The 13,034-nt window shown below is 36.2% G+C and overlaps 1 protein-coding gene across 4 annotated transcripts in view; it reads right to left on the bottom strand.

Annotated features, from left to right (window-relative positions):
• PGAP1 (post-GPI attachment to proteins inositol deacylase 1) overlaps window positions 1–13,034 on the bottom strand; it is a 37,269-nt gene that overhangs the window by 20,436 nt on the left and 3,799 nt on the right. For 2 of the 4 annotated variants that reach the window (XR_007904605.1, XM_051788030.1), the window contains exons 2-10: window positions 11,558–11,711; window positions 8,226–8,401; window positions 7,437–7,608; window positions 6,202–6,362; window positions 4,643–4,695; window positions 4,401–4,467; window positions 2,888–2,993; window positions 1,087–1,142; window positions 922–1,005 (exon numbers count right to left, since the gene is read on the bottom strand). Coding sequence is in view for 3 of the 4 variants with exons in the window: in XM_051788030.1 (XP_051643990.1) it covers window positions 922–1,005; window positions 1,087–1,142; window positions 2,888–2,993; window positions 4,401–4,467; window positions 4,643–4,695; window positions 6,202–6,362; window positions 7,437–7,608; window positions 8,226–8,401; window positions 11,558–11,711 (1,029 nt within the window). In the remaining variant the exon portion in view is untranslated. The other 2 variants (XM_051788031.1, XM_051788032.1) reach the window with 2 other exon arrangements.

Below are 13,034 nucleotides of genomic sequence, written 5' to 3'. Positions count from 1 at the left end.
ACCATGATGCAAGGATCTCAGATATTGTTTTGTACCTCCCTCCTCCTCCTCAAGTTGTACTAACCCTGTCTTCAAGACATTGTATCCAAAGTTATCTTATTAAAGAACAACTAAGATCACAACATACAGGTAAACACTGAAGTGCCACTGAGAAGGACCATTAGAAAAGCACCAAGGACTGACAATCATTTTTCCCAGTGGTGGTATTTGCTAAGGGGAGGAGTGGCAACAGGGACAGGCAGGATGGAACAGGGAAGTATATCGGTATTCTTGCCACTAATCTAAAATATGTAAATTCTGAAAAGAATATTTATCCACCTTCAGTTTGCCAAGAGATTAAATTAATTCTTGTAAAAGCATTTAAAAAAATTTTGGCTGAATGCCTGTGTCTTGAACTAAAAATATAAGAGCTGCACATTATGGTGTCTCCTCTCAATAGGAGACAACGGAGATGGTGCTGTTTCCTCATCTGTCTTCCATTCACTTCCACTGCTTAGTGAAAGACATTTGTAGCCTTGCAGACTCACTTTAATTGTATTGTGGGAAAGCAAACCCATAAATAACTTTCCCAAATTAGAAGTGTAGCAAAACATGGCAGCACTGAAAAACAGCATCTTCATTCAAAACCATCAATATAGAACTGCACTAAAGTAAAGGACCAAGCAATCTAGAGCTAACCATAAGAGTCAAAAATAAAACACTTGAGGTTCAGGTGGCATTGAAAGTTTCAGATCTTGAACACCAAGTGTGACATGCTACAACAGGTAGTACATCTCACACAATGCATTAAGTTGTGAATGTAAATGGATGTCAGCATTTCAACAACTGTCCTTTAAACTGTCTTAAAACTGCAGCAAATATAAATAAAAAACCCCACAGCTTTATAAACAAACTCCAGACATGAAAGAAGTATTTTCTCACCAACATACTATTTTCACAGTAAACATGACTGTATGATTTTCTGTGGTTTGCAAGAGGAAATGTGAAATATTTTCCATCAGAATCCTTAAAAGAAAAAAAAAGCTCATTAGTTAAACAAAACAAAACAAAAATATAAAAACACAATGAGGAAAAAACATTACTTACATTGTAAACTGAATAAGTCCATTTTGAGGCTTTGACTGTAATCCATATGAAAATTCCTACAAAAAACCCCATGTTTTTATATGCCACACTGCAGGAACTATTATCCTTTTATCCAAAAACTTATATTTTACTTATTACCAAGGTCTTATCTCTTATCTGTAAATGGACATAAACTTTATAAGCTCTAACCAACATTGAGGATTGCTACTGCTTAGAATGACATGCAACAGTTATCACCAATTTCACAGGAAACAGCAAAATCCTAAGATCTTATTATTAAATACAAATTGTAAAATAAAAACCCTACAGATCTTGAAAGGCAACAAAACAAACTGAATGTTACTAATGTAATTACAGGGTGGTTGATTAAAGCTGAGTCAACTACAGACACAGCCCCAGTCTTTGTTCCTGTCAGTCCTTTAAAAACTGATACAGGCTGTGAAGAAGCACATCAGCAATAAAGTAAATAACACGTACAGAAAACTGTAGCAGTTTAAAGATATGTCTGGGGAAAAAGAGTAAGACAGAATAATGAAGAGATCAGAGGTACAAACAATGTCAATTGTCATGCAAGAAGGTTAATACCTTTCTTCCATGTAACTAGAGTAACGAGCCCATCACAGAAATTCCACTAAGTGTCAAGAGCTCAGCACAAATAAGGAAGGTGCCAACATGAAATCCAATTTAAACTTATTCCTCCTAATTGCTAAAAACTGACCCCAAAAAAGGTGAACAAACAAACTAAATCAGTTTCACAACCTCTCTGGACACCTCTTCGTTTGACCACCTTCCTGGGTGAAGTACTTTTTCCCAACATCCAATTGGAATGTCTCTTGTTGCAACAGGATTCTACTGCCTACTGTATTGTCACTGTTCACCTCCAAGGAAAATCTAACTTCATCTTCTCTCCAGTCTTTCATTTAGGTAGCTGAAGACAGCAACAGGATTCCCCTCAGCATTTTCTTTAGGGTGAAAAACTGCAGTTAACTCAGTCTCTTTCCCCTGCTTCCTATGCCCCAGGACTAACCATTTTCGTGGTCTTCCACTCCATACTCACTTTGGTATATGCCAGTGCCTAAATCCCTTCTGATGAAAGGTGGCCAAATCTGGATGCCAAAGTACAAGCTACTTTAGTATTTCTGCAGTATCTTACATTGAGAAAATCCCTGAAATAAAATCGTTTTCATAAAATGGTTCAGCCCAGGTCAGCAAAACTAGGAATAAAGCTGAGCCCTACTAAAGTTGTATTTAGTTCCCAAGACTCCACACAGTCAAAATTTCTCACTTTTAGCTACCATTCTGAGGAAGGCAATTTGCAAGGAAACCCTTGGTGTGCAGTCCATCTTACCCTGCCAGGTCATGGCAAAAAGGAAGTGATTGATGAGGCAGATCTGAATATTCAGGATTGCCATGAGTAGCACAAAACTAACATAACAGCTCTATAGCATCCCTACTATCCCTCTTGCAAGCACGGGATGTAAGAGTAGATTAGACTGTATTTTTGACATCCAGCTATTCCCAGTCCCTGAGATTTTTTTTATTGGACATCCTGGCATAAATATGACTCCTGTGCATCCTCCAGAACTCAAGCTATATAAAAGTGACAGATTTTTGCTCCTACCCCTTTTAAACTCTTTACTACTAAAACCAAAGCAAACTGATCGTTTAGGTCTGTATCCTGTATATCATTTTAGCAAATGTCTAAAGAATGACAGTGTATTCCAAAACTTTGTTAGTGAGAAGATTAACTAATAACAAAGGAGCATCACTGAATCCTATTCAAAAGAAAACTGCTGCACACCTGGGAGTTCTGTAAAAACTTCAGGATTTTCCTCAAATATCTTTGCAGGGTGTCTTACAAAGTGGTGATTCAGTACAGACATTCTCTTCTTTGGATCCTCAGTTATCTAAAAAAAAAGAGCACATTATCAAATTTTTACCAATGTGTATGATTTAAGATCATCACATGATCACAGTTAACAAAAACAATATAGTTTTGTGGATGAAAGGCTGGAGAGATTGTGAGAAGACATAGTACCTTTTCTATTTTAAATTCAATAACCTGAACAGAAAAGTGCCATCAGTGCAATACAGAAAGTCTACACATCATAAAAAAAGTCTACAAGTTTATAGCTAAAACTTCCAGAAGTTTTATATCCTCACCTACTCTTAACACACAAAAACCATTCTATTGAAGTTTCTCTATAGACACACATGCATTCTTCCTGAAATAACACACTTGTGTCAGAGCTCAGGAAAAATTCTCACACTTACATTTACTAATCTCAGTTCACAAATCCAGCTTGCTCTACATCTCTTCTGACTATTTCAAACATCCAAACAGCTGTAAAGCTACAACAGGATTTGCATTTGTTTGGGGATGCGATTTTTTTGTTTGTTTTTTTGTTTCATTGGTTTGGTTTTGTTTTTCCCCAAACAAACTTTCCTGGACTAATTTTTGTTTCAAAACTTGTGGCCATTAGTAATGATTTCTGAAAATTTTTACCCTCCAGCACAGTCAGTAAACTAGAGAACAACTGTACCCCCTTTTTGACTCTCTAAATCACACATGAAAATGAGTACACATGAGAAACTAGAGAAGTCTGCCCCAAACAGCCTCAAAAAGAACACCTGGAGTCCTTCCTCTTCTATGTCTGAGGCTCTGCTCTAATGTATTTTCAACCCTTTAGGCCTTAATTCCAATTCATGATAATTACTGCATAACATTGTACAATATGAGATTCTCCAAGAGTTTTCAAAAAGTAAGGTGTAGAATATTCATTTAGAAAAGCAATAAATAATGGTAGCTGGAGGTACTTTACTTGCAGGTACTTTACTTGCATTCTATTTTTGTAAGTGGCTTTTCAAAAAAAAAAAAAACACCTGAGATGTATGCTGGTCACTATGATCAGCACACATGCTTTTTCACCTTTTGTATACTGGTCAGAGAAGGTGACTTGAACACACACTGAGAGGTCACATTCACAGCTACACAGCTAAAAAAATTTGTTTATCCTGGTGCAAGGTCAACTGAACCTGCTGCATTAGAAGAAATGTTTGGCCCATACCCCAGCAGCTATAAAGCATCAAGAAGTCAATAATGAAAACTGAGTAAACCTCAAATTATTTCTGACACATTGGTCAAACAACAAAGTCACAGAATTTTTCAGTGACTGGGACAAAATGACAACAATTTTCTCAGCATGACTTAGAATAATCAAAAACGAGTTTTCTGTATAATAGGAAGATATTTCTCCTGACTAAGCATTCTGGGATGAAAGAAGAAAGTGTGATGGGTAAATACATATACAGACCTGCCTTGTATTTTCATCTATGAGATCAAATAAAGCTCTGATGGTAGCCAGGATCAGTTCTTTGCACCTAGAAGAAAGAAGAAGTAAAATTAAATCTAGAAAGGAAATGTCCAGGGTAATAAAAGTGGTCAGAAGAAACATCACCATAATATTATGCTGAAGTTAAAATATGGTATAAAGTGATAACAGTAGAGAACAGAGGTATGCACAGGCAGTCAATTAACCTCTGTTCCATTACTTACCACACTATGGAGAGATGGTCAGTTGAGGCCCAAGCTCTAGGCACAGCTGAGCTCTGTTTGGGGAAAGAAAAAAGTTAATCTTTTGTTAATATTCAACATTTTCAAACTATAAGCAAGTCTTTCCCCTCCTTATTTAAATACTTGTGCAATTATTAAAAAGAACAGTGTTTATCTTAAGAGTTTCAGGGCCTAGGGTACCATAGAATGACTTCTTCAGTCAAAGATCTTACGAGCGATGAAGCACTCGTAAAGTGGAAATTATAAAACAAAACAACCAAATTATCTATGTTAGATAGCAGAGACTAATGGTGAAAGGGCAAATTATGGTGTGGAGGAAACTTACCAAAAATTTCTTCAAAGACTGCTTCTATGACTAATCTTACTATTTTAATAATTGATCCTGGCACACAGGAATAGAAGCATGCCAATAAAAGCTGCTGTAGAAAAACCAAGGGCATTCTCAACAAAAAGAAGCATCAGAACACCATGCAGAAAGATCTGGACAGTCTGAAGCTATTCATTTGTGTAAGTGTATTGCAAATATCGCATTTTAGGGACTAACAACATCAAAAAAACCTCCTACAAATGCAGCTCATCACCTATCTGCACAACTTGAAGCTATGAACCACTAATGCATTACACCTGGGATGAAAAAAAACCAAACTGAACAACCACAACACAGCCCCCAAAAGAAAACAAAGAACTGGTACCACTACTCATGGAATCTCATGCAACATTCTGGTCACCAACACTCAAGAGAAATGAAAGTGGAGCAGATGCAGAGAATGGTTACTAGGACAAAGGGAATGCAGAGTTAATCTTCTTAGCCTAGGAGGATCTGAGCTGAGACTATTTATAGACAGCTTTCTGCACAGCAGACAGGGAGGTAAACACCAAGGGAATGACAACTATTTCAGATAACATTTCAAGCTGATGTCAGAACAAATGCGTTAAAAGACTGGCTTGTGCAGTAAATGGAAGTTAGAAATTACAAATTTTCTCCCTATGCTGAGGGAGAACAGGTAGGGAACAGGTTGATGGAGAGGGGATGGAATGACAAACCTGAATACTTTCTGATGTCTCTTGATTAATTTTGAAAGGATAGACGCCTGCAAAAGCAGAAGACTAGACTTGATGATCCTCTACATCCTTTCAATTCCTAAATTCTTTGGAAAACAATAAATACAAAAAGAAGGCTCCAAGCTAGAGCTCTCTTTCTATAATCAAATAAGAACTCAACTTCTGTGCTGCACATCTGCCAGTCTCTACACACATATCTCTTGCAAAAATGCAGGGAAATAAAACCTGAGTTCTGAAGCTGAAACAGTGCAAGAAGGTCGTAAGAAGAAATGGTACCAAGTGGTAGATTTACACTGCATCAACTATTTATGATCCTATAACCACATACTATCTACTTTGTGTTTTCACGTGTAGTATTTTCATATTTATATACACTATGCTGCACATAGAGACTGTAATTAGACACCAAAACATGCATTACACAAATGGCTATCTAACATAGCTCCATGCAAAACCAAAAAAATAGTTTGCTTTTTTACCACAACAGATAAGGCACTGTCATGTTGACTCAATCTCGGTAGAAAAGCCAGTCCTGAACGAACTTGGTAATCTCTGAATCCTCCCGCCACAGAAAGGGTAGTTAAATTTCTTAAATCTTGGGCCTTTAGCATCCAATGATTGTTTACAGCTGTATAAAAATCTATAAAATATATTAAAATCAATCACAATTTTCCCATAAGCCTATTTCATATACAAAAAAGCAATATAAACATTTAACTAAAAGTTTCTGAACCCTAGAGGATTCTGAGTTCTGATTAGCACTTTTGATTCATATAAGAGAGGAAAATGATTGGTTTAGCCCCAAGGAGGGAGCAGTTAGGAAAGACAGATACACCTTCTATACCAGCTGAACACATACATTGTTAAAGTAGCAAACCACAGATTTATCTGAAGGACAGCCATGGTCCAGAAACAGTCAGCAAGGAAGCAGCATTGCATTGAAATCAGTCGTAGGAGGGAGAATTAATACAAGCACAATAAATCAAATCCAGCAGCTAAAGATAATCCATTCCTCTTGGGTGTCACAGACAATAATGAAAATTAATATCTCTTCCCCTTCTCTCGGTATCTACATGTAGCAGCAGAATTATCACTAAGCACATATTTAATCAGTACAGTTTAATCAAATCTAGCTTTTTCAGGAAGTGTATAGTACACGCATAATGATTATTCTTTATCTTTATGCCACAGTTTTTTAGGTCAGGAGAAAATATGACCTTTTCTGCAAATACATTATATAAAATATAATATTATATCTATATTAAATATTCTTACCCCCAACACCTTTGGGCATGAAAAACATTAAATTTACAAACTTCTACCAAAATTACGCTATTTAGGCAATTAATTTGATAAAGAAAGCCATTACAGAGCTCAAGTTTTAAAAGAGGGGGAAAAAAAGGAAAGAAAAAACATCATGCATTGGGGAGCTTACAAATTTAGTAACATGACCTGCAACTTATTAAAATTACAAATTATCGAGAGCTCCAGGCCTTGCACAGAAACTCAAGTCCACATAATCCATGTAATACAACACCTGACTTTCTTTGAGTATCCTGGTGCTCTCAAACAACTACCTGAGTAACAAAGGAACAGATTAATTACAGTAAAGAAAGCAGCACCCATTACTGTTGATTTGCAAGAATCTCACCTATTAGTGCTTGAGAGGAACAATAAAGAAATAGGATGTAATCAGATAACCTGCAGCACTCACCAGTAAGATATCTGTCCAAAGGCATTACAGGTGCAACATGAGGTGTGGCTTGTGTAACCAGGAGGTTTATAAGTTCAGGCTTAAAACTCTTCAGAGTGAGCAACGCTCTTGCAACAAGACCACCCATGGAATGACCTACTATTGCAACGCTGGTCGGTGCAAATTCTCCATCCTTAAGCAAAGAGCAATCAGACACATCAGAAACTTGTCTGACAACGAACTATGGTTATCAGTTGGAGATTTTTTTCCCCCAAAATTAACTTATGGCCTTTCAAGGATAACATTAACTTGACAAATTTACAAAATGAGTATAAATTCAGTTTCTATCTCAAAAAATGTGCTTAATTTCAGTTTCAGGCTCAAAAGGAAATACTATGTACCCTGTGTAAACTTAATAAACTTAAGCTTATTTTAATCTCTGAGACTCTTAGGAACAAAGTATACCAAAGAACTTTCCTAGCAAAAACTAGATTTGAGGCAATGCTATATTAATATTTTAATAAGCTAGAGAAAGTTTACATATGTACTAGAAAAAAGCATACACCGTGTATGGAGGTATTTACTTAGAAACACAACACAGAACCAAACCAAAGCTCTGGGATTGTCACAAGCAATAAAAATCTGTTAAGGAGAAGCAAATCTCTGTTGCATTATTATCACTTTCAATTATCTACACACGCTATAAAGTCTTCCTCCCTTATTCATCACTCTTCAGTTTTCCAGCAGAAAAGGCACCCAGAATTCCACTCCCAAATGCAAGTACATTACTCAGCATATGTCACCACTTACCCTGTACAACTTAAGAATTACTTTTATGCATTCATGCACAAACTTGGTCTGCCGTTGCAGACTACCACCATACAATGCAACCAACTCCTCATTAAAGTTGACACTGAAGAAATTAAAATGATACTTGAAGTCAACATCTTCTGCTTTTCTAAGTGCAATGGAGCCAAGAGAACGTACTAGAAAAAGAAACCACATGAATTAGAACAGTCTAATAGTCACTGCGTAGCACTATCTTTAGTAGACAAACACATAAATATATAATCTATTAAGAAAAAATGTTATATTAAATCCACTGTTCATCTCAAGCCCTTTACAAAAGGCATCCAAAAGCAGACAATCTCCTTTGAGCTTACCACTGCCTACAAGGATATTTTATGTCAAATACAAATTTATACAAGGATCAAGGATTGTGTTCCTCCACCCAAGGGCTATTTTCTCATCTCATTTGTACCTTCTTACTGCCACCAGGACAAGAAGGCAAACTGAGCATTCTTGATTTCAACTGTAGAGGCACTCCTCCTGCTAGGAATTTAGGCTTTCCTAAAACTCCTTTGAAGACCATCAACTCTAAGACAACATTCCCAAATAACACCAAAATACATATAGGGGGATTGCAAAACCAAACCCTATGTGACACTTTTCCATCTAAAACCTTGAGGGAGAAAATGTTCAGTTTACAAGGTCTTGCTTCTGACCTGTTTCCCCTGTCTAACCCTGGCTGCTATTTAATACAGCCTTTCAAGAGCAGAATTGTCCCCAAGTTTCCATGGAGACATGGCAGGATGGGAACAGTAACAGTTGAAAATAAAAATGCATGGTAGGGAAAGAATAAAATAAAAGAGAAAGTCCCAAACACAAGTATATAAAATAACTAATGATTGCCAGAACGGTGTGCCCAAATCCAGCACACAGGAGCAAGATTCTCCTAGAGTACAACAGATTGAGGGAACTGCAGAACCTTCCTTCTCAGAAAAGTCTGCTACAGAAATTAAGGTATCAAACAAATTTCAGAGAGGCTCTTGAAATGGCACAGTTATATTTATGAAGTACTTTGCACATTCAAGCACCCAAACAGATATTATCACCATGATGAAAATTATAAATCTGATTTGTAGTCCATCTCTACCTATAGCTAATAAGCTATAAGTCCACCTTCAAAATGGTTTGAAAATACTTAAAAAGTATTTAAAAGATCAAGTATCTTATCACAACCTTATATCTTGGAGGTCACGGTAAAAGCAACAAGAATATTGCACAAGAATATCACAAGGCAAGTGTGCAACAGATTGCAAAACAGAACCCAGGATCTCAATTCTCCCAATCTCACGTTCATTCCCAAATCATCTTTTACTCAAAGTCTGAATTTTGTATATTTTACAAAGTTCATTTTAGTACCCATGGAAGATGATGAATTCACGTTTCAAAAGTGCCAGTAACACATCCAAACTTCCCAGAAGGCAGTCATAGTGAGGTGGGGTCAGCCTCTTCTCCAAAGTACCAAGTGAAAGGACAAGAGGAAATGGCCTCAAGTTGCACCAAGGGAGGTTTAGACTTGATCTTAGGAAAAGTTCCTTCCCCTAAAGGGAACTTTAGGCAGGCATTAGAACAGGCTGCCCAGGGCAGTGGTGGTCTCAGCATCCCTGGAGGCATTTAAAAGCTGTGTAGACATGGCCCTTAGGGACATGGTTTACTAGTGGGCTTGGCAGTGCTGGGTTAATGGTTGGACTTGATAATCTAAAAGGCCCTTTCTAACCTAAGTGATTTCATGAAAATAAGTCCAGCAAAGGCAGCACTTTTGTCTGCATTGCTCAGCAAACATGAATATATTTTAAACTAATATAAAATTGCAATAGCAACACCTTCTCTGCTTATCTAAGTATTGATATTTATCTACAGTATAAAATTGTGCTATCTGACAATAAATTCTGAACAAAATAAGAATTTCCATAAATTCCACAATAAAACAAAAAATATTCTCAGGCACTGATAATTTTTTTTTAACAAGGTTTTGTAAAATGCACATTTGACTTATTGCTAGTCTCTGTAACTCAGTTTCTCAAAGAATATATATTTAAATATTTACTAACCTTAAGCAACACACTGTATCCGCTCAATGCAGTACTTCTACTCACTGAATTTGTTTATTCTTCAGATACTTCCTTTTGATTCTTAACATGCCTTGAAAGTACCATTCTATTTACTGCCTAGTGATGTACTGTCATGTTTTTAGAGACAGCATTAATTCACAGATTTGCAATACTTGATGCACAATTACAAAAGTCCATATGGCATCTCTCATAACCATTATGTCTGTAATCTTCTTCGGATGGTATTGTGCCTGGAAGTCTGTATGGGTTTTCTAAAAGTACAAATTGGTAAAATATTTTATGTTGTTATAAGCTAAGCGAGTATGTTCTCAAAAAATGGAAAACTCTGTAAAGGTTCTCTGAAATGAGGTAATTTAAGTTCAGTGCAAATAGAAGGAAAAGTTATCACAGTAAGATATCAGGGTTCAGAGTATGGTGGTTTTCCCACATACATCCATCCGTTTTGCCAACACAGTGAGTGTTACTGTTTTAAAGCTCATTTTAGAGAACAAAAATTACAGTCTGACAAACCCAGTCTGGAAGGAATTGCAGATACCATAGTAAACCCTGAAACACAAAACTTCATGTTCATCAAATTATTAGCTTTGGTATTCACAATGGAATGAAAAACAAAAATGCTTTAAAACTATTACTTTCCTTTCATTTGGAGCCTAGAAGTGTAAGAGGGAATAACCTGGGAAACAAAAGCAGGCTGTATGTAAAGTGAGAAGATGATGTTGAGGAAAAAATACCTCTACATACAGAAGTAGGAAATAATGAAGCTACAGGGCAAGCCACAAGATGCTGCTTATTTCTAAAGTATGTAATTCCTTCACATCACAGATGAAGAGGGTTCAGTCTCTTCTAAGCAAATTCGGATCTTGTTTTATTTGTCATAAACTGCACAAAACATTGTTCAAATCAAAACCAACTGGATGTTTGCAAACAAAAGTACAGGAAGGGTATGGTGCTGCCATATTACAGCACTGTACTGTTTCTGGCTTTCAAAGGTTAAAGTCTTGCTCCAGAGAAATATTATAGCTTAAACATTTAACTGATTTCAAACAAAAATAATGTATTTTGACTGTCTGAAATTAAACATGGACTAACAAGGATACCTATATCATAATATATCATAATCAATCATTATGACTCTGGCTGATAGTATTTCAAACAGAAAACTAAATAATGCATAAATGTGAGAGCCTTTTTTGTAACATACTTATAACTTTGCTAAACACTTACCTTGTTTGTAACTGCCAGCATTCCCAGGAAGAAAAAGAACTGGAATTCCTGTCAATAGGAGATTTTTGTTTTCTTCAGCGTAGTTCCCTTCCCCATAGAGATAGAGCTCATATGCTGGGTATCGTCTGGCTGTTTTCTTGGGTAATTTTATTTTCTATTGTAAAAGTTAAAAAGAAAATACTTTGTTTTCAGTGTTACAAACAAGAAAATATAGTGGTTATAGAGCCATTTAAATGATTTGGCTTATATTTTACATATGGTTTGAAGTCATAGTCTAAAGAATACAGAATGAAAACTGAGGTTTGCTTTAAAAAAAACTAATTAAAGTATCAAGTATATTGTTCAAGTAGATATTACTGTGCAGAATGAGTTACTCAAAACAGCAATTAACTTTAACTAGCTTTGAAACAAACTGCACATTCATAAAGTAAACCCAGCTTATAATACAGAGGTGGAAAGGAAAAAAAAGTCATGCCAAAGCCCAACCACTTCTCCCAGGACAGCAGAATCTGAGACCAGAAACTGGGGCTTGTGAGTGATCCTCATTATTCCTGCTCTGGAGTCCTTTCCGACACAAGGTAACTGAGAACAAGGATGTGCTGCTGCCACTGATAGGAAACTAAATCTCGAGAACAGGCTGATGTAGGTGACTGTCGGATGACACCTGTTATGTCAGGGTAAATTATGGATACTGTGTGAATTCTCTTAGGTGATTTTTACAGAGATGTCATCTGCAATGGGAGTTTAAACAATAGTAGTAACCACCTCAATATGGCTCATCAGAAAAAAACAACTCACACTTCAGTGCTTTTCCTGTTTGTTTCATTTTCGGAGTTGGTTTTTGTGGCCTAGTGACAAACCACCTGGTTTTATAACAACTCAGGGTCCAATTTACATGCCAGTTGTCATCTTAAAAAGGGCCATGTTTCTTGTATTAATGCCAAGAAGAATACAGCTAACCCCCTAACCTATCACTTAACTTATTCACAGGATTATGATTCCCAAAGAGAAAAGAACAAAATCTCTTTGAACCTGAGGGCTGGGTCAGGATTAATCTTAGACCATTAAGTCACGACTCTTAAGAGTCATGTGACGCCGTTTTAAACCAAACACGTAGTAAACAACAAGACATTTAATTAAATCCTGCTTGGAGGAGGTTGGTTGGTTTATAACTCTGAATTTCTAAGATACAGATTTTTAAAATTTTGATAAATGCAAATACTCGTTCCAACATTTGATTAATTATGTTACACCCATTGAGAGACAAATAAGACAACAAAAAATAAACGCATTAAGGTGTAATTTACAATTTAAGGAAAAACTTTTGCAGAATAAGGTCAAATCTGAACTCAGTTTTACATCAGAAATCTTTTCTAAAGTCTTTCTTAATTGTTTTCACAAAATAGAAACATCTCTATTTCAAATACTTCATTATTTCTCTCAGCTGCATCTACAACAAAGGTGATTTAGCTTTAAT

Source organism: Manacus candei, unplaced genomic scaffold (assembly GCF_025592945.1).
Source record: "Manacus candei isolate 608988 ecotype Guabito, Panama unplaced genomic scaffold, ASM2559294v1 h1tg000023l, whole genome shotgun sequence".
Lineage (NCBI taxonomy): Eukaryota > Metazoa > Chordata > Aves > Passeriformes > Pipridae > Manacus > Manacus candei.
This window is presented reverse-complemented; position numbering and strand designations above follow the sequence as displayed.